The sequence below is a fragment of the Myotis lucifugus genome, unplaced genomic scaffold, assembly GCF_000147115.1.
Source record: "Myotis lucifugus unplaced genomic scaffold, Myoluc2.0 scaffold_102, whole genome shotgun sequence".
NCBI classification, from domain to species: Eukaryota; Metazoa; Chordata; class Mammalia; order Chiroptera; family Vespertilionidae; genus Myotis; species Myotis lucifugus.
Genome location: NW_005871150.1, coordinates 3,481,013 through 3,503,441, shown reverse-complemented (window position 1 = coordinate 3,503,441; position 22,429 = coordinate 3,481,013). Strand labels below are relative to the sequence as shown.

Here is a 22,429-nt window from a genome sequence, read left to right as displayed (position 1 = left end):
GATGTGCAGACAAGGGCCTTTAAAGGTCATGTAATCCCACCCGTCAGCTCAGGGAGTAATTTTTTCTATGTCATTCTTATTAGTTAGATATCTAGCTTGTTTAAAAGTTTCTTATGATGGAATGTTCACCATCTAACGTGCCAGCCTCTTGAACAGCTTATTGTTTTTATTCAGTTCCTCTGTATGGTAAACGTTAATAAACAACCTCTTGTGATTTCTACCCATTGGTCCTATTTTTGCCTTTTAGAGAAATTTAAAAGTACAGCCTCTTACATATCTTTTTCATACAAATAGGTTTTAAACAATCTGGATATCCGTTGGATGAGGGAGCTATTTGGTATTTTTCACATCTTTACTCATGTGGCTTGTTCTACCTTCGTGCTAGACTGCAGTGTGCTGAGTAGAAAGAATGTGTGACTGGCAGGAGACTTGGCTCTGCCACTAGTTGACTTTGAGCAAGTTATTTTACTTCTCAGACTCTATGTGTGGAGGGGGTGAAACTCAGTGACTGTGTAGAAACCATGGTCTACTTGTTTGTTGCCAATAGAGATTGTAGGATTGGTTCATTCCTATTTTTGCAATAATTTCTTACATCTGGGTCAGAAATAATTTCTGCTTTTTTCTTAATGATATAGTGGTCAGCAAACTGTGGCTCACGAGCCACATGTGGCTCTTTGGCCCCTTGAGTGTGGCTCTTCCACAAAATACCACATGTGGGCGTGCACGTACAGTGCGATTGAAACTTCGTGGCCCATGCGCAGAAGTCAGTATTTTGTGGAAGAGCCACACTCAAAGGGTCAAAGAGCCACGTGTGGCTCACGAGCCACAGTTTGCCGACCACTGGAATCGGCCAATTAGGGATGAGATGTGTGTACTTTTTGCTGAATCTAGGAAGCATAACAGCTATTTGTTCAAATTGATATCTGGAAGTGAGCAGAAAATTGTCGAAGGGCCTAGGAGAGTCATTTGTTGCTTTTGCTTTTGTTTCGCCTTTTCTTTCGTGTTCAGCGGATATTGATTCCACTTTGCATGCTGGAAGCCTCTATAAATATTTATTTAATGAACAGTGAAAGATTGAGGTAGAATCATTTTCTTCTTTTCAGTGTCTGCCTCTTAATCCTTGTTCTTAGCAAGTAATTCTTCTCAGCTATAAGGCTCAGTTTTATTAAGTACCTTCTCAGCATGACTGAGGCCAATGGAATCACTTTGAGGAATATCTAAACCTTAGTATGTGTCTGTGAACAAAACTTTTTTTTTAAAGGAGAAAATATTTTTATTTTTTCCAAATAGTTCTAGAAAATACAGTTATCTCCTATATGCTCCAAAATATTAAGAACAAATATAGTTGGACCACACAAATTACTTCATTTCACTAAATGCTCATCCTTAAGTTATGCTGCTTCATTTTATATTTGCTTACAATGCAAATCTTTTGCTCATTGGATGATTTAAGGCCATTTATAGCACTTTTATGTAAAAAGTCTAGTTTCTTTGTAAAATGTAGAAGATTAAATTCTCTCTTTACATCTTTTTCTTTCAATGTTCAGCCCAATTTGTGCCAAGCTTATGTGAACAAAACTTTTGATGCTCTGTGAATGCTTTTGAACTTTGGGATTTAAGATGCTACTTTGTAAATTGTTATAAAGCTGAGAAATTCTGGAAATATGGAAAAGCATTGGATACGCTTTCCTGGTTGATGTTCCGAGAAAAAAGCCGTCACAGGATATTAGAAAAGAGTAGTGCTTGCTCTGAGCAGTGGGCTTTTGCAGGCATGGGGCATCTCCACACAGAGTGGATACCAAGCCTGAGCTGGAGGCTCCATTGGCTACTTGGTTTTCTACAAATCATGACCCCCTCTGCCCCTTCCTGCAAAAAAACCCAAATAAAATGAAAACTTAAAGTTGGTGTGTAGCGGCCACGGTGAGTAAAATGAGCACCAAGTCGTAGGCTAAAGCATTATTTGAGAATTATGGGTGAGTCATTTGGATGCCAGCTGTGGAATAGGTCAGGACCCTAAGTTACATTTTGTTTCACAGGATTCCTGGGGATAAACCCATGTGTAGTAGACAAGCAAAGCAAAGCAGGAAATGAGGTATGGCCACATCAAAGTGAAGCCAAGTCAAGTGGTGTTTGAGAAAAGAAAGAACAAAAGCTAGTAAAATAAATAGTGATTAATAAATAGCCCAGGTCCTTCAGTGGGAGCAGGGTTATGTGGCTAAATGTTTTGCTTCCTTGGAGGTCTTGGAGAAATCACACTCAAGCCCAGTAACATTTTTAATTTTCAGAAGACCTAACTTCTTGCAAAAGATCATTCATTGACTTCCCCGTTTTTTCCTACATGGACTTAACACTGTGTCAGTTGGCAAAGACGTGTGTACAGGGTCGAGCTCCAATATCAAAGCATGCCAAAAAAGGGTGAATTTGGAGCTGAGAGGCAACACGTTGATATAACCTGTCCACTCCGTAAGGGTGTGGCCACTAAGATGCTCTGTTTTAGATGGCTTGGCACCAAGATATACTAAAAATTGGGCTGTCCAAGAAAATCCAGGACATATGGTCACCAGTCACCACACCCCAGGACTTCTAGTTTGATGAGAATCTTTCATTTTGAAAGAGTTTAGGGAAGATTGTCTTTTTTTGTTTTGTTTTCTACTCTCTTTATACTTCAAACAGTGAATATTCAGTAGTAGGTGGCCAGTCTCCAGTGTAAATGCCGTCTTGGTGTTGCTTCCTTCGTCTGACTTTTCTTATTGCTTTGTTTGTTCTCGTAGTGTTTGACTACAGTTACAGAGATTACGTGCTGTCCTGGTATGGGAACCTCAGCAAAGATGAGGGACAGCTTTACAACCTGCTCCTGGAAGACTTTTGGGAAATTGCCAAACAGCTGCACCACAGACTGAGCCACGTGGATGTGGTGAAAGTCGTCTGCAACGACGTGGTGCGAACCCTGCTCACCCACTTCTGTGACCTGAAAGCTGCGAATGCCAGGTAAACGTTATAACATGAAAACCTTCCCGCCTTTCTTCCCGCGGAAATACGGTTCTTCCTGAGCAAGGGGTCACAGTCAAGACCGAACTCTAGAATATTGTGTCTTGCTGACAGTTGCCTTGAAATGTAGACATAGTGAAGGGAATAATTATAGTGTTATGATAAAATAGATTTTTAAAAAATAACTTGGTAATAGAAAACCACTTTATAGACTTGTTTAATTTTGTAAATAACTTAAACAGTGAAGAGGATTTTATTGAGTCAGCACTATCATGAATTATTTATAGTATTATGGATACCTAGAAATAGCAAAGAAAAATTTTAATATGTTTTTATTGATTTTAGAGAGGGAGGGAGAGATATAGAAACATCAATGATGAGAGAGAATCATTGATCGGCTGCCTCCTGCACACCCCTTACTGGGGATCAAGCCCACGACATAGGCATGTGCCCTGACTGGGAGTTGAACTGTGACCTCCTGGTCGACACTCAACCACTGGCCACACCGGCAAGGCTAGAAATAAAAAATTTAAGCATAAGGTTTTATAGTGTCAGTGACTTTAAATTTTTAGAAAAGTTTAATGATTTTTGTGTGTGTGAGTCCTGGGTTAATAGCATCACCATACCCTGAAAATCTTTTAAAGAAACTTAATATTGGAGCTTGTGGGATATAATTAGAGATGTTTCATTGTGAAAATTGCTAGCCTGGGGCTTGTTGGCCTTTTGTACTGTCACCCTGGAAAGGTTTGTGCAGTAGGCGCTGGCATCCTTATTGGGCCGGTGGTGACTCAGATTCTTTTCTAAGGGCTGGCGTGTGCGTTTATCAGAAAGCAGCTCCGTTCTGCCCTGTGATGTGCTCAGTGGACCTGGTTGCTCAACATGCCTCTGCAGCAGCTGCCGCCCAGGCTCGGCGTATTGCCTCTTTCCCTATAGTGTCTTCTCTCCCAGTCTTACTCGGCTCAGGTTTATGGGACCAAAGCCCACAGCCATCACATGCCTATTAGTTCTCAGCTTTCTGCCCCCAGTGTTTTGCAAACTTGTAAAAACTGGAACCCATAGTAAGAAATACATTTTATATCATGACCCAATTTTGTAAAACAGTACTCTTATTATATGTGATAACTGATATTTTTTATTTAACATTTTTTTAAAATGGTGTTTGAGACTAAGTAAATTTATTTTATTCCTTGTGGGTTATAACTCATGGTTTGAAAAAATTACTGTAGGGCAGCGATTCTCAGATTTTTTGGTCTCAGGAGCCCTCTTTACTCTTAAAAGTTATTGAGAGCCTAAAAGAGCTTGTGTTTGTGGGTTCCATCTCAGGTGTGCTGGGGCAGCTTGTCCTGGTTTGTGGGAGCTGACTGAGTTCGGTGACATCAGGTTGTTAGTGTGTAATTGGCCGAGGTGGGGGTGCTTACACTGTGAAATGGATGAATGCTACAAATCAGAGCTTTTTTCCCTCCTTTGGAGAGCTGGTTGTTAAACATTTATTAGCTCACCACTGGTTATTACATCTATCAATATTTACCATGTTAGATATTAAAACTAAGAAACTTTAAAGTGCAAGTATACACTTTCCATTAACCATCAGAGTGATGTTGTCATCGCATATTCTAAAGCCTCCGGAAAACTCTGCTGCACTTGTAAGACTGAGAGTGAAAAAACATGACATTTTTATGCTCCTATGAATATAGTTCTGTCCCCAGGGACCCCCTGAAAGGGCCCTGGGGACACATAGGAGTCTCCAGACCACCCTTTGAATATTGCTGTTTATAAAGAAGTTAGCTTCCAGTAAGAGGGGATGTGAACTAATGAGGAACGTGAGGGGTAGGAGTGTGGGTTTCCTCCCCAGAGTCTCAGAAGCTTCAGCCTCTCCTTTCGAGGGTCCAGCAGCCCCTCGGGGCACCTGCTGCTCTGCAGTGGGCCGCTGGGTGAAGTGCTCCACAGTTCTACCTGGCAGACTCTGCCAAGACTTGTTTGAATTCAGTGGGAGCTCATTTTAAAGCAAATCATTTAAATTATGGTCCAGTAGAGGACAGTATTTAAGTCAGTGTTTTATTCAGTTAGAAGGCTGATTGATTTAGGTTTGGGAGAAGAGCAAGTGTTTGAGAAATTAGTATTTTTGTGATTATCTAATTTTAACATAAGAATATATTTTTCATTGAGACATTTACCAGCTTCTGAAATTACTGCTTTTGTGAATAACATAAAAATGTTATAGACAAAGCATCAGAGTAAAAGAAATAGAGCATTGATTTCATTTGAGAAACTCCTTTTCTTTGGGCTTCTAGCCGTCTTATGCCCAGGGTAGATTTATTTTGCTGATATCTGGGTTCTGGCTACACGTTCTAGTTGATGGTCCTTATTAAATAAAAGACTCTATCACTGTTCCCTGGGATTATGGATATTTTAAAAAGTGCCGATAGATCACTGGCATTTTGATATAGATGATCACGTGTGCCCTGGAGGTGAAGCCTGGAGAACTAATGTCACCTTCTACACATCATATATGAGACTGGTGGACAGCACAGGTTCGTTGGCTAGATCTGTCCTTGCCTGCCCCGGCTAACCTGTGCCCTCGTCCTAGAAATCTCCACGAATGTGCAGGTATCCACTGAGTGTGAAATGGCTTGGCGCCCGGGAGGCTCCACTTGAATTGGCCACTGTCAGACAAGAGGATAATAAATTGCATTAATAAAAGCAACACAGCCTCTGGTTGACTGGTAGGCAGTTGTGTGGAGGTGGCTTTCCGGTCAGCCTGTTTTTATTGCCAGGCCAACATTCTGTTGCTGCTTTAAGCCCATCCAGATCACATTTAATTCTTGCCTCTGCTTCCTCTTCCTTTGTCCCATCTGTCTTGTTCCAGTAGGTTTCAGGAAAATCTAAGAAAGATTGTTTCTTATGCTATTAAATCGATAGCATCTTTAACTTTGTAGTCTCTTTACAGTCTCCGTGTTTTGTTTACCAGTCGAGCACCGGCATGCTGTTTAAGGGGGAAGAATAATGTTTTTATTCACATATTTTCCTTCTTTAACTCTGCAATTTTTTCTCCTCTCATCCTTGCAATCTCTGATTATGGCATAGAGTAAATAATCTGTACTTGACAGTTATTTCTGCTATTTATTACCTCTGTGTTTTGGACCATTCACTTAAGCACTTAGATCTTTAATATTCTCATCTATAAAATGGTGGTGATCATATATTCTTCTTGATGTAGATGGAAAAATGAAGTAATAGTGAACATAAGACATTTACAAAAAGTCCTTTTCCTCATTCAAGGAATGAGAACCCAGAAGTAAGGAAAAGGAAGTGCAGGAAACAGATTCATACTGAATAAAAAGGATGCTGCCAGGATTAGGGCTACAGTCTACCAGAAAGCAAGACGCACATCTACCAGAAGGCAAGACGCACATCTGCTGACCCAGAAGCAGGCATTTGACTCGCGATTCTTTCTTGGCTTCTGAGGCAATACCTGATGTCTGCATGCTAGGGAGCATCATGGGAATATCCTGCGGAGAGCTGGCAGAGGGTATCGGGAAGCATTCACCTTTCCCTTTTCCAGAGATCAGGCTTGTTTGGCCAACCTTCTGCCTGGCTCACTCCGAAGGTGTTCCCCTGACTTAGCTCGAGGAGGGCGAGGAATTGGTGTGAGTCGAGGATCAGGCTCATCATGATCTGCCTTCCACAGGGACAGAGAAGGGATGTGTACACTTTGAGAGGGTTTTTGCTATTATTTAAAGAAGCCTCTCGTAAAAGTGGATTATTTTTTGGACAACTTTCCCCAATGCTATTAACCAAACATATATCTATATATATAAAAGGGTAAGTGTCTGTCCTTCCCTCCAACCGGTTGCTGTGATGTGCACTGACCACCAGGGGACAGACGCTCAACATAGGAGCTGCTGTGCTGTGCTCTGGCCATTTAAAAAGAAACGGTATTGTGGACCTGGCGCTGACAAACTAACACTCAGCTTCCCCCAAGTCGGACACAGGCCCCGCCACCACCCTGGAGTGACACCCCACCAAATACTCGACACGGCCGAGACCCTGTGGTGCAAAATGTGGCCCACAGCCCAGCCTGGAAACAGTCACTGTGGGTGCCGGGTAATGATATTACGTAGCAACGCCCGGCTTCCTCTCCGTAGTTACTAGCCTCCTTGGAGTTTCTTCAGCCCAGGAACCTGAATTACTTTATAGCCAGGTGCAAACATTTTACAGTTCAACCAAATGTATGTGAAGTGTTTTCCCATGCCTCATCTCATTTGGTCCTCACAGAAGTCCTGGAGTAGGTAGATAGGAAACTCAGTAGGATCCTATTTTCTTTTCATTAGCAAGACAACAGAGATTTAGAAAGTTTAGAAACTTGACCCGACTGAAAAGAAGTAAGAAATGGTGGAACTTGAAAATGACTTCAGGTTTTCTCACTGCACACAATATAGTTAAACACTGCTACAGTTAAATATTTTACCCTTTTTTCTGCCTGCGTGATCTACAATAATCTGCTTCATGTTGATATTTACTGCTGTGTTGCTGACAATTACCTGAAAGAGAAGTTGGGCTTCTTCACTGGGCTGGAAAAAGTTTAGCTAAATCAGAAAGCAGGTCTAATTAAGCAAGTTTATATATATAAAAGGTTAAGCTGACTCGTGCATGTTCGATACATATAAAGCTCTCACTACTAATCGCATACGTGTGTTTTGATCTGTCATTGTCGATCATGGATTTAGTCGACACTTCTATTATAGAGAAAGGGCGAATAGCGATATTAAAATATTCTAATTAATTTCCTTTCAATGTGCATGAGTCTGCACTGGGACACTAGTTTTAAAAAAAAGCATCATTCTTAAAAGTGCTTGAAATGGCAAAGTAGCATCTAAATCTTACTATATTAAAATATCAGCTCTAGCTGGCAGCATAGCTAGAGTTTAAAATATTTAAAGGTGCCATTATTATTATTATTATTATTATTATTTATTTATTTTTAATCTTCACCCGAGGATATTTTTCCATTCATTTTTAAAGAGAGTGCAAGAGAGAGGGAAAGACAGAGAGAAATATTGATGTGAGAGAAACACATCAATTGGTTGCCTCTTACAGGAGCCCCAACCAGGACTTGGGCCCAGGATGAACCTGCAACCGAGGTACATGCCCTTGACCGGAATCAAACCCAGGATCCTTTGGTCCACAGGCTGATGCTCTATTCACTGAGCCAAACCGGCTAGGGCAAAGGTGCCATTTTTAAAAAGTCAACATATTATATGTGCAAAGGCTTTCTCTTAAAATCTCTGTTTGTTTGTTGGCTTTGCTCATTAGGCTTGAATTCCTGTAGTTTGCTAGAGAAGACAAAGAGGAAACCTTTTTTTTTCGTGTACATATTCTAGAGACCGGGCTTTAGTCTTATGCAAAAAGAAATAAAGGTTTTCTTTTGAGAGACACTAGTCGTAAAGGCTCTACTATGCATTTATTTGTTTCATTTCCTGTGTAATACCTAGTAAGCTTCCTCCCCATTTGTTTAGTGGTTGGTTTGTTTTTCTTCCAGTTTTGGCCAGAAGTGACAGTAAGAAGCCCGTAAACTTTGCCTTTTATCTGGAAGACACTGGAAAAATGACCTTCCTAGTCATTCTTGAATTACTACCCAGATACTGTAGGGAAAGGACGAATAGAAAGTTCTTCTATCTACTCTTCTTCACTCAGCTCCTTCAAATTAATGGCCCTTGGATGGGGACGGGGTCAGTGCTGATGGAATCTGTGGCCAGGGTTGGCAAAACTAGGTAGAAAGTCCTCAGGAGCCTCACAGCAGGCAGTTTGCCATCGAATGATGTAGCATCAAGTCATGGACTCTCCTCAGTGGAAATACCGTAGATTTTTCAATCCCAGGATCACCCTGTCAGGACAGCTGGCTGGTACTCTGGCTTATGCTTTGTTAGAGTTTTTCTTTGAAACGTGAAGCTGTAGATCACATTTATAAGATATAGGAAATTTAAAATAATCTAGTTAAAGAAATACTCACACCTTTCTGAATTGCTGCTATGATTTAGGAGTAATCTATAATAATAAAAGCGTAATATGCAAATCTACTGAATAGCAGATCAGTGGAACGACTGTCCGGACAATCATGCCATGACACTCATTGTAGCCAGGCCAGCCAAGGCGGGTGCGATGTGAAAGGGCCCGGCCATTGCCCCATGATCGCCCCACAGAGAGAGGCCAAGACCACCGGCCGGCAGGGCAATCAATCGGGGGCTTCACGATTGCCCCAAAGAGGGTGGCCAGGGCCAGGAGACAGCCGGAGCCACAAAGGCCCCAGCAGCTGGGACTGGGAGGCAGCCGGGGCTGCGAAGGCCTACCCTTGTGCGCATTTCATGCATTGGGCCTCTAGTGCATGCATAACTGTTGATGCTACTTAAGGTTTGAAATCCCAAATGGCCATGCATTTGTATTTTTCCAGATTAGTTGTGACAGAGAAAATGATTGACTATTGGTATTGTTGAGGAGCGGACACACTTATTAAAACTGATGTACTGCCCATTTGAAATATTTTTACCTAATGGCATATAACTGAATTGTCTCTAGAATTTTCTTTCCTTCCTTTTTCCTCTCTCATGTATTTATTTTTTAGACAAGAAGAACAGCCGAGGCCTTTTGTGTTGCATGCATGCTTAAGGAACTCGGCTGAAGAAGTAAGATTCCTACAGACGTGTTCTCGGGTTCTGGTGTTTTGTCTCCTCCCCTCAAAGGATGTCCAGTCACTCAGCTTACGTATAATGCTTGCAGAAATTCTCACAACAAAAGGTAGACTTTCATAAGTAATTCATATTACTAATGCGATGGTAATTGTGCCAGTGCTTGGGCTACACACTTCTTGGACACCTGCACGGACCTTCTATACTGTAGGACATAGGAGAATTAATATACTTTCACAATGTAAGTTTAAATGTCGCTCAGAGAGGACATCATTTGTCCGTATGTGATAAAGCAATTTTATATAACATTACCAAGTGAAGAGTACATTTTGTTTATTTTGACATAGAATACCCAGCCCTATGCTCTCCATCGGGAAACTCCCATTTGGGATAGCTTTTGAATTATCCAGGCCAATAATATAAATGTTAATGAAGCAACATCTACAGTCAAACTCCCGTGTGCATCTACTTAAAATGCCTTTGCTATAAGATTCATTGATAGCCTGGCCCCTGTGGCTCAGTGGTTGAGCATTGACCTATGAATCACTGTTCGATTCCCAGTCAGGGCACATGCCCAGGTTGCAGGCTCGATCCCCAGTAGGGGGCATGTAGGAAGCAGCCGATTAATGATTCTTTCTCATCCTTGATGTTTCTCTCTCTCTCTCCCTTTCCCTTCCTCTCTGAAATCAATAAAAATATTTTTAAAAAGATTCATTGATATGTAATATGTAATTTTGTGAACTTGGAATAAATAAAAAATGGAACCGTACCACAATATAATGTGATTACTAGAAAAATGTGTATCCAGGGAAATGCTTAGCCAGGATAAGAAAAATGAAAGAAGATAAGACCTAAGAGAAATTTTTCCTATCTCAGACTTTCAAATAAATAATGTTGCATTTGATATGCATTGATTGAATATCTCATTTATTATTTCAAGATTAGCCAGCAGTGCCCATTAGCTAATATCGAATCAACCACAGAGAAAAGGGGAACTTTTGAACCTAAAGTTAATAGAGTGAATTTGTAATAGTGCCATTGACTTTTTAACAACTCTGTCCCTCAGGTCCACTTTCAGCAGTTGGGAGAATGTTGACTTTCATCTTTTGGCAGACAGATCATATGAGCCTTAGAAAAGAAATAAAAGGAAAATCGATGTACTTAATTTTGATAGCTTTGTTAGCAATTTGGTATAGATAGGCAGCCAGACATGTGGGTATGTGTGTGTTTGAATGTTCCCCATTTGGGTAGTTTAAAGATGTTTCCCAAATGTAGTTTCAATTTTATGATAGAAAAACAATCCCTCTAAAGGGCACTGCCATTCTCAGTTGTGCTTTCTGCTCCCACAGTCTTGAAGCCAATGGTGGCATTCCTTAGCAATCCGGATTACATCAACCAGATGCTGCTCGCCCAGCTGGAGCGCAGAGAACACGCGAACGAACATCACAAGAGAGCCTACACCTATGCTCCTTCTTACGAAGAGTTCATCAAGCTCATTAACAGCAACTCGGATGTTGAGTTCTTGAAGCAGCTAAGGTACTTACTTGGTCCTCAGTCATAGCAGGATAATAGCTACTCATTATCATCCTCTGCCTGGTTAGGTAAAGAAAAATGTGTTTGCCGGGGAAGCAGAAACAAAGGAAGTCTATAAATCTTACCACTTAGTGATAACTAAATTTATCCAGCTTCTCCTTTAGCAGTGGAATTAGATTTTTCAAAGTATAATGTTTTTCAAATAATTAGGTTATCATAGATTGAGAGCTGTGTAGTTGTTAGGAGTGTCTGCTTAGCTGCTCTGATGCTTACCTTAGGAAAGCATTGGAAGGAGATGATGTGTTTATAAAATTCACTGCAGAGCACTGTATTGATTTTCCTTTTTCTTAGGAAAGGCAGAGGCCCAGGTTTGGAAATAAGGGATTCTTGACTAATAGTTTGAGAAAACACATTTGAAATATACCCCAGGAGTCTCTTTTGTAGGAAACTTCAGTCTCACTTATTATACTTGAGATATTTTAGGGGTGAGTGTGTGTGTTTTTAATTTTTCTTTTCACAGCAAATATATGCACATACAGTGTGATCATATGGTGCTGTGCAGCTTGCAGGCTTTCTAGGCTTCTGTCTCTAGTCACCCTGTGTCCAGTGTCCCCAGACGACAATACATGGGGAAGCAAGGAAGCGCTGGTGTGCCGTTTTGCTTTAAGTGCTTTTAGTAAGTCATTGATGGAAAAGTAAAATATTGGCTGAAATTCGGTTTTTGGACTATTTGAGGATTTTATATTTTCCTTATGTGCCTCTGAACTAGTGTCAACATTAAGGTGAGTTACACAAAGCTGACAAAAATCTTTAAAATTAGAGCTAATTATTTAGTACTACTATTGGTGTTCCACCATCTGTCATTTTGTATCTGAGGACAGTTGCTCATATTATAAATGAATTTGGTAAGAATTAATGGTTTATCTTCAAAATATACTGATCAAAGGCTCAGGATTAGAAATGCTGTAAATAGCTTAATGTTGACAGTTCACCATCCAGCAGGAAAACAAGCAGCTCAGCAAGAATTGCCCTTGAAAAGCAAAATCCTGGTGTCTTCTGCCCAGGACGATTGGAAACAGCCCGCTCCTGTCACGTAGGCGCGTTGGGGATCACCTCCGTCTGCGTGGCCAGCATCACACGAGAAATTCTGACTTTACACATTCCCCTTTCCCTCTATAAATACATGATGAAACAAAACAGCACGAGCACTTAAATATTCTCTAACATCACTTCCTCGTGCTCTCAAAATAGGGCAGCACTGAAGGATAGCTCCGTGGGGTTCCGGGAAGGCAGGCCTCTGAGCACCGGGGACTTCCAGGCAGGAGACGTGCTCAGCGCAGAGGGGCTTTCTCAAACACTGAGATAATTCACATGCCATCAAACGCATCGTTTTAAAGTGTATAGTTCAGCGGGTTTTGGTATATTCAAAGGCTGCGCAGCCGTCACCGCTAATTCCAGGACATTTTCATCCCCCCGAGAAGAAGCCTGTCCCCGTCAGCAGTCCCTTCCCACTCCTCTCCTCCCCCAGCTCTTGACCACCCCTGCTCTGCTCCTGTCTCTATGGATGTGCCTGTTCTGGACATTCATGTAAGTCAGTCAGCCAACATGTGGCCTGTTGTGAATGGCACTTCTTTCACTCAGCATGTTTTCAAGATTCACCCACGTGTAGCCTGTATCAATATTTTATTCCTATTGTTGGCTGAATAATATTCCGTTGTGTGAAGACCCTATTTTGTTTATCTGCTGATCAGTTGATGGAAAATTTGGGTTGTTTGCACTTTAAAGAATGCCCTTTCAGTAACTGTTGAGTATCTTCCGAAGCATTATCAGTGACTGTAGGTAAATACAGGGTGGGGCAAAAGTAGGTTTACAGTTGTGAATACATGAAACATAGAGTTAGTTTATTCTTGTATTATTTGTTAACTATTGTATTATTTATCACATGAACAACTCTAAATGTACTTTTGCCCCACCCTGTAAATAAGAGTAAAATAAAATATTGCAGATTGCTAACCTCTCTTTACCACTGGCTCCTCCAACTCTATACCTGCCAACAACAGGAGCAACGGAGTGCAGACAGCCGAACAGGTGTTTCCGTTGTGTATTATTTCTGTTCCATACGTTGAACTCTCTGTGCCTTCCATCTTACTGTTAGGCTTTGTGTTTCCAACAACATTTTTAGAGTCAAAGGGAGGACACTCAGAGGTACTTTGGTGAGTAGATAATGAAACTCTGAAAGAATTAGAAACAAAAAGAATACATTTCAGAGCTAAGTTGGTGTATTGACTGAGTCCAGCTGGAATGACCTGTTCTCACCTCCACCTCTTTTTTTTTCTTTCAATCTTCACTCGAGGATATTTTTCTATTGATTTTTAGAGAAAGTGGAAAGGGGGGAGGGAGAGAGAGAAAAACATTGATGTGAGAAACACGCATTGATTGTTTGCCCCCTGCATGCGCTCCAACTGGGAACCAGTCTGCAACTGAGGTACATGCCCTTGATTAGAATCGAACCTCGGACCCTTCAGTCCAAACTGGCCAGGGCTGACCTCCATCTCTTTATAAACTTGCAGTTCCTCATGTAACTTTTGGGAAGTAAGTCAATAACTTCCTCTAGAAGGGCTGCAGAATTCCCTGTGACAGGAATGTGGGCTTCTGGAAAGAGTCATATGCATTTGGCAGCATCAGCTGTGGGATCGTGGTAATCCTGAAGATTTATGGTCCCCTCCGCACGCTCGGCAAAGAGCCTTTGGAGAGAAAGACTGTGAGAGGCCTTTTTCTCGCTGGTAGATACACACCTGCAGAGTTCCCTTCGGAATATGGTACTGTTGCACATACTGCATAATCCCGAGGCAGTTTCTGTGACTGAGATAATTCCTGGGACGTTGCCGGAGGGTAGATGGATTTAGGTTATTCAGCGCAGCCCTAGGGTTCTAACAGCTACCAACTGTGAAGTGCTTATTTTCCTTGTCAGGACGACAGCTGGGTAAGACAGCTGGGTAACGCTGCTGCACTGTTCTCAGGTGCAGGGGCGGTGTCATGGAGTTCTCTTTGATATGACCAATGTATCTTTTCTGCATGGGGCTGTTGTCCCTGTTCACTGCATCTTAGGGGCAGACCTGAGGACTAACTACTTCTTGCACAGCTTGAACTGGAGAGATTGTAAGTCCAGGAACAATTCTGCTATAGCAGAGATTGATCATTTTGCTCAAAAAAGTAGGTGCTGGTAGGAGGTAGTGCATAAATTATCTTGTTACTTGGCCACTTACTGTTTATCTGATAGAAAAATTGCTCTCTATTCCAAGGTCAGGTCTGCTTACGGTTATTGACAGGCAAAATCGCGTTTTATCAGACTCCTGTCTAAAACCTCCATCACGGAGTTTATCAGCTGACCAGCACTCATGGAGCTGCTTTCTTCAGTCGCAGTCTGAACCGTTCTGTTGCTTCTCTGATAAAATGAGAGTACACTGCTGTCTGACTTTATTGTGATCTTGGTCCCTGTCTTCAAGTTGCTCTTCAGAAAATCTTAGGGTTGGCTGCCTAAGTCAGGGGCTGTGTCTTATTTAGACTCAGCAGTTGATGAAACTGTCCACTTTTGTTTTATGCACATTTGAGAGATGGAGGCATATTTTTTAAAGGGGAAAAAAGTCATTTAGCTCTACTAGGCTGGAATGCATTAAAAACAAAGAAACACAAAACGTGAAGGGGATGTTGAAGTTGTGCGGAGTTTGTTTTTCTGTTTGAGTTGGCATGAGATGCTTTCACAGTGGGACTTTAGAGCTAGAAATGTTCTCTTAAAATATACTAAATTAGTGGTTTTCACCCTGGCAGTGTATTAAAATCACCTAGGCTTTAAAAAACTTACAGTAGGATAGCTCACTTTCCTTAGCTACTCCCTTTTTCTTCTTTGCTGGCATCTAGGAAGTCAAAGCGAGGATGTGATAACTGGGTTGGTATAATATTTTGAATTTTCCAGCGTCTTCTAGTAGGAGCAGTGATCAGTTCTGTTAATAAAACAGGAGCCACGAAGCTCAGTGTCATCTTGAGGCAGGATATGAAAGGGCAGGCTGAATGGATTCCCCACCGTCCGTGTGGGCGGTGAGACAATGACCAGTCAGGGAGGGCAAAACAGGGTTCAGAGCCGCGGTGCATCCGTTAATGAAACTCGGCAATTGCAGCCTTGCTGGAGAAGGAGCTGTGTTGCTTTGTTTTGAAGATAAAGCTGGAGTCAAAGTAAACATTAAACAAGGAAAATGAAAGGTTCGGCCCTGACAGGAACCTCTTGGAAAGGACTGGGCAGGTTGTTGGCCAGGAATGCAGCCCGGGCTGTGTGATCCCCGGCGTCTTTGTAACGAGTGCGCTAATGGAAAATACTTGCTCCTCCATGAAATGGGAGACTTGTTCTGCAGCTGCTTGGAGTGGAACCTGGGCATCACTGTTTTTAAACAGCTTCCGAGGTGATTATAACATGCAGCTCGTGTTGAGAATCTCTTTTAAATGGAAGGTCCTCCCATCTGCTGCCAATCGGAAGTCTTGGCTAGATGTTATGTCATAAAATTCGTTATATTTTAGTTATTTAAAAACTGTGTGTATATCACAGTTTTGAGATAGTGAGGAGAAATATCACTAGATCATCAAGAAGGCCTTCCTGAGAGCTGTGCTTAACCCAAGCTTCTCACCTTTGGCAAAATGGACATTTCAGTGTTTTGAAGTGATTCTGAAACTATATTGTGAATCATGAGCAGTAAAAGAGGATTACTTTAGAGAGGAACACGAGAGAAAAAATTGCACATGCCTGAAGACAGAGTAATGCACCCTGTCAGGAATCAATCACAAACAGCATCCAGGGAAAAGGTTAGTGTGGGCGGACGCCGAGAGGAAATCAGTGTGGAAAACAAAGAGAAGCCTGGCGAGTTGTTATAATAACAAATGAATATAAATTTAGTTAAAAACTCATTGAAATGCGAGGCTACATACGAGAAATGTTCTAAAAGGTGTCACAGTTTTATGAAAAGTAAAAGTACATTGACTTCGGAATATAATTCCTCCTGTTGGTGTCCGAGAAATAGCAAAGGATGCAGAGGTGGGATTAAACATAGAGAATACCAATTATTTTCATTTAGGAGCAAAGATAATTAACTATTGGCAGCAACGTGAAATTTGATATAAGAAGGGAGAAGTTGGGTATAAGGACGTTCATGATCTCTCTGAAATTAAGGAATTTATTCTGTGCCTGTAGTTGCAGCAGCACTGGCCCTGTGGGGAAGGTGTATGTGCTTTATGAAGGACAGTTAGGAGCAGGAGGCCGTGTAGGTAACGCACTTAGCCCAGAATCTGCATGGCTCTCATTCTTAGCCGCCACAGGTGTTGTTATATCATCAGATCAAGGGTTGCAAACTGTGGACACTGATCGAGCACCAGCGGCCCGCTGGGATTCAGCGTCCCAGCTGGGGTTTGAGGAGACCCCATAAGTAGCAGTGCTCCTCTCTCCATCCTGAGGTCTGAGCCATCAAGGGCCAAGGGATAAGACACATGAAGACCCAAGTGTCACTCTTATGACTGACCACATTGTCCATGAGCTGTCAATCAGCTGCCTCCTGCACGCCCCACGCTGGGGATTGGGCCCGCAACCCCAGCATGTACACTGACCAGGAACCGAACTGTGACCTCTTTGTTCATAGGTCAGTGCTCAACCACTGAGCCACACCAGCAGGGCAGTTTTGGCTTTCCTGAGGTTAACTAAAGGGTACCAGCTAGCCAGCATGACAAAGCTTTGGTTGCTTCTATAATGTAATTTCTGTAGTCTCCGGGATCTAGAAAATGAATATATGGTAATGTAGTTATTTTAGGGAGATTAAAAGATATAAACAAGATTAAGAAAATAGCAATCAGTTGTCACAAGCAGATGAAAACTGTTAATACTTGGTATATATATTTCCAGGTTATTTTCTGTACATATAACATGAATTGTGTGTATACATACGTTCAGGACACCCAGGCTGCTCTGGCCCAGACCTTCTAATTGGTATGGCTGGAATATATGGATGTGTATCGAGAGAGCGTATAGACATGTGCAGATGAAGGTTTCCTCTGCCCTCGAGATGGCTGGGGAGGCCTGGAGGCCTGTCACCCAGTGTTCTCTTCACATAGTGTTACCATTTGCCATGTGTGCACAGCGGGAAATGCCTGTCTTTCTGTGGAAGACGCTCCCTTCTGCACTAGAAAGTGGAAAACAGGTATGAAGCCCATTAGGGGAAAGGATCTCTCACTCCTCTGAGTCCTAATTGAAAAGATCTGCCCTGTTTGATCTACTGCTCCTGCTCCCTGGCCCTGACGCCATGAAACACGCCTCCTGAGGAGACAGCTCGGAACCTTGAGACCCTCAGCAGTACTCACATAGAAACCAGGCACTCTGCTTTGTTCTTAATATTGGTGGAGATTAAAAATGTGAGCCTGGCCAGCATGGCTTAGTGGTTGAGCATCGACCGATGAGCCAGGAGGTCACGGTTTGATTCCTGGTCAGGGCACATGCATGAGTTGCGGGCCTCAGGCTTGATCCTTAGTGCCGGAGGCAACCGATCAATAATTCTCTCTCATCATTGGTGTTTCTATCTCTCTGTCTCCCTCTCTTTTCCTCTCTGAAATCAAGAAAAAATATATTTAAAAAAAATTTGATGACACCCAGTGTTGGCAGGGTGTAGCACAACCTTGTGTCCTGCTGTTAAGAGGATAAATTAATACCTTTTTGTCACACAGGTTTAGAACACGAAAAACAGGTCACAAAATATGCATTCTTTTTGATAGTTATAATAATTTATATGAAGGAAATAATCATGAATGTGTGAAAGATTTCTTTAAGACTATTGCAATTTTATTTAAAATAGAGAAAAGCTTGAAATAACCGAAGTGCCTAACAAAAAGGGTTGAGTAAAAAAAAAAAAAAAATTCTTGGAGCAGGTATATAATGGGTTGCCATGTAATAATGGTTTAATAATATTGGAAGATAGTAACTATAAATTGCTAAATTAAAAGGCTTTAAGGCAGTATTTATAGCAGAAATCCAGTCTTATAAAATAGCAAAGTATCCTATTTGCCTAGAAAAGGTTATAAGGATATGCCAAATGTTGTGATTAACTATGAATATTGTGTTTTGTGTATTTTCCAATGTTCTTCAATGAACATATGTTCTTTAGAGAAAGTAGAAATTGGCTCAGCCTGGGCAAGTACAGTCTGCCCATCCATTTATCAGGCTGGGGTACAGATACTGAAGGCAGCTCCAAAGCTAGCAGGAGACTATCTCCTTCCAAGTACACGCAGAGCTGTAACATGTACGTGTTAGCATGACTCCCTATTTGAGTGAGTGACTACTGCTTTCTTGTTCACTGAGAAACTGCACTCTTGAATCTTGCCTAGACTGTTAAAAACTGTGTGAGATTCGCAGTAAGAATGGTGCATCCCGCTCGTGCTGGAGGATTTCAGGCACTTTGACACAGAGAAGCAGCCTCATTCATCACTCATAAGTCGCGCTGCAGATAAGGGCTTTCTGGGCTCAGCAGTCCGCATCTACCTGAACTGCAGTGTCCAAGGCAATAGGACCCTGGATCCACCTGGAAGTGACCTCTTTACACAGCCCTGCGTCCAGCCTGCCCCCTGCTGCTTCACTTAAATCCCACCCACACGCCGTCCTGTCCCAAAAGTTACCCTACAGTAGCTCCACAGATGCCCGTGGTTCCTCTTGCCCAGTGCAGTGGGTCAATAAACCCGATTTTGTTGGACTACAGTGACCCTGGTGGTCTTAGATTGATTAGCTGAGACAGTCCTATAGTCAGGAACAAAGTAAGGCTACTTACAAAAGTTTTCTGTATGTTTAACAAGCACACACATACCATCCCCCTAAATGGTGCACATCTGAAGAGTTAGTAGCGGATTAAGGAACAATAGTTAATGTTTATTGGACTCTCACTGTGGGGCAGGCACTATTCCAACTGTTTTAAAGGTGTTATCTCATTTCCTCTTCACAGCAACCCTATCAGGGAAAATACTGTTACTCCCCTTTATACAGACGAGGACTCTTGAGTTTTAGAGAGCTTAAATAATTTTCCCAGGTGACACAGTAAGTGTTGGGAGCAGGATCTGAACACAGGCCATTTGGTACCGGAACCCACATTCTTCACTACTCTGAGACACTTCCTAAGTTGGGAAACAGCTTCAGCTTAGCTGTATTTCTTCTCAACCACATTAACTGAAGTTCCTCTAATGAAAATATTACCTCTAGACTAGTACAAAGTAGCCTGTGGCAACTTGGAGACATGAATGTTTTTAACTTTTTCTTAAACAGGTATATGTACGATATTCAAATTTACAATATGTCCTTACTAATTTTAATATAAAAGAATATTTTAAACCATTTACCATACTGTACACCTGAGACTAGGATTTGTCCAGCCCTTGACATTGGTAGGACGTTCCAGCGTGTGTGCCCAAGATGGCTCTAAAGTAATATATTTTTTAAAAATATGTGTAAGGTGTGCCTAATGAAATAAGGAGACTGTTTTGTGTTTTTAAATTTGGCTTGAAACCAGTTCTAATAATTCCAGAACTGTTCTGAACAGTTGACAGTAGTTTAAATAGCTTTGTTGAGAATGAGAAAGTCACTCATTTCCTATTTTGCCTTTTGGTATCAAGTGAAAGTGAATTCTGCAAATTCATTAACCATGTTCAAACACCAAAGCACTGTGTGAGGAGGGTCTGGTGAGTATAAAGATGAATTGGTTGTGTATCCTTGAATTCTTTCACCTGCCAGCAAGATGCTAATAGTCCAGCATAGAGATCCACGTTGGTATAAATAGTTAAATATTAAGCAAGATATTAAGGCCAGAAGTAGAGAGTGAAGAGCTAAAGAAGTGGGTAGGAGCAAATATTTTATCCTGTAGAAGACAGGAATCTAAGAAGCTTCAGAGAGGAATGGCCATGGACTGAGTGTTTAAGGTCAAATAATATTTCAACAGCTAAGGGGAGGGATATGCCAGGATAATTACAGCACCGGATTATGAGGGTTAAATGAGATAATGTAAATGAAAGTATCTAAACTGGTAGGTACCTGGTACCTAATGAGAGGAATCTGTACATGTTAGCTGGTATCTATATAATAAAAGCCTAAGTGACTGTTACAGCGGAACGACCAGAACGACCGGTCGCTGTGATGCACACCGACCACCAGGGTTGCAGATGCTCAACACAGGAGCTGCCCCCTGGTGGTCAGTGCGCTCCTCTAAACAAAAAGGGGAAGCTGGGCTCATGGCTGGCGAGCGCAGGGGTGGTGGCGGGAGCCTTGCCCGCCTCCGCGGCAGCGCTAAGGAGCAGCGAGCCAAGTGGTAAGGAGCAAGCAGGTGGGCGGTAAAGAGTGAGGGGTCCCGGACTGCAAGAGGGATGTCCAGCAGGTGGACATCCCCCAAGGGGTCCTGGACTGCGAAGAGGGCGCAGACCAGACTGAGGGACACCCCCCAGTGCATGAATTTCATGCACCAGGCCTCTAGTTATTAATGTTATGGATTCATTTTAAAAAATTAACTCTTTCCTCAGATGGTGTATATTATTTTTCAGTACCATTGGTGACTCATTTGTTCCAGAGCACAAATCACTAAGAATATCAAAAGAATAGATTGTTCAGAATACTATGTGTACCTGTTAAGTGTTACAGATGCTAACCCTTATTAATTTAGCTCATTGTTTTAGTCAGTTTAGACTGCTATAGCAAAAATACCATAGAGTGAGTGGCTTAAGCAAGGAGCATTTATTTCCCACAGTTCTGGAAGCTGGGAAGTCTAAGATCAAGGGGCCGACAGATTGGGGGTCTGGGGAGGGCCCACTTTCTGGTTTATAGACAGTGGTCTTCTCACTGTGGTCTCACTTGGTGGAAAGCGAGCTCTCTGGGGTCTCTTTTATAAGGGCACTCGTCTCATTTATGAGGACACCACCCTCATGACCTCATTGCCTCCCAGAAGTTCCAACTCCAAATATCATTTCATTGGAGATTAGGATTCAACACATGAATCTGAGGGGAACACAAACATTGAGTCCACAGCACTCACCACTATTGACCAAGTGCTTACCATATGTTTAGCTCCAGGCTTGGTCCTGTAGGAGAATATAGCACACAATTCATCTTCAGAGGCTCATGATAAAGTTGGAGAGAAAAAAGGTAGCATATCTTTATTACACACAAAGCCACAATTTTGTCTTAGGCTCAGATGTATTACCATTTTTTAAAGAAGTATTAGGCCCAGAAGTGAAAACGACTGGGCACTCCCATTTTCTTCATTCACAGCACTGTTTGTGAAAATGTGATTCTGTAAATCGGCAATATAAAAATAATACCTAAATAGGTACTTTTATAGAGCAGAAGTAAGTTAGGACTTCAGAGAAGAGAAATACTCATGTGAATTAGGGGTGTGTGTGTGGAAGATTTGAGAGAAGAAGGACTACATGTAAGATCTGAATAGGTGGACAAGTAGGGAGATGTTTCCAGAAGGAAACGGCATGAGCAAAAGCCGTCTGAGGAGGGCTGCATGGCATTATCCTGCTGAAGCCCAGGTGTATAGCAAGGAGGAAAAGAAGGTGGGCTGGGCAAGAGCAGAGGGAATGATAGGACCCACAGAATAACCCTAGAACTTGAGTTCAAAAGGCCCACCTGAATATGCTCACCATAGACACAACTCTAGGGGTGTCCTCAACACTTAAAAGTCAGCTTGTATTTTTCCTGAGAAAAGGTGTTCTTGGTCACATACACCTACCTGGTGTTGTCAACTTCTTCTGCGCATTGGAATTACCTGGGGAGCGGAAACAATGTGACACGTGGTCCCACTGCAGTGCTCTCCCCTGTCGGTCTGCAGTTCTCTTCCCAGTGAGCAGCAGTGAGGGCAGTCACTCAGAGCGGCGGTGGGGCTGGAGGGCAGAGGACAGCTGTGAGTGAAGTTTGTGGGGCAGCGTCGTCCAATGGACCTTGCTGCAGTGATGGAAATGGTCAGAGACTGTCCAATATGCAAGCCCCACATGCCCATGGAGCACTTGAGATGTGGCTAATGCAACCAAGGAACTCGATTTTTTATTAATTAATCTAAGTAGCCACCTGTGGCTCATGCCCACGTTATTGGACAGTGCGGGTTCAGGAGGTAGAATCAACGGGATCGGTCACCAATGCGGGAGACGTTGAGTATCACCTCCAATTT

General features: G+C 42.2%; 1 protein-coding gene across 3 annotated transcripts in view; it reads left to right on the top strand.

Moving 5' to 3' along the window:
- SNX25 (sorting nexin 25) overlaps positions 1-22,429 on the top strand; it is a 65,818-nt gene that overhangs the window by 3,717 nt on the left and 39,672 nt on the right. For 2 of the 3 annotated variants that reach the window (XM_006092667.3, XM_006092668.3), the window contains exons 3-5: positions 2,772-2,988; positions 9,608-9,780; positions 11,021-11,207. In XM_006092667.3, coding sequence (XP_006092729.2) covers positions 2,772-2,988; positions 9,608-9,780; positions 11,021-11,207 — 577 coding nt within the window. Of the gene's footprint in view, positions 1-2,771; positions 2,989-9,607; positions 9,781-11,020; positions 11,208-22,429 lie in introns of those variants that run through there. The other variant, XM_014459100.2, reaches the window with a different exon arrangement.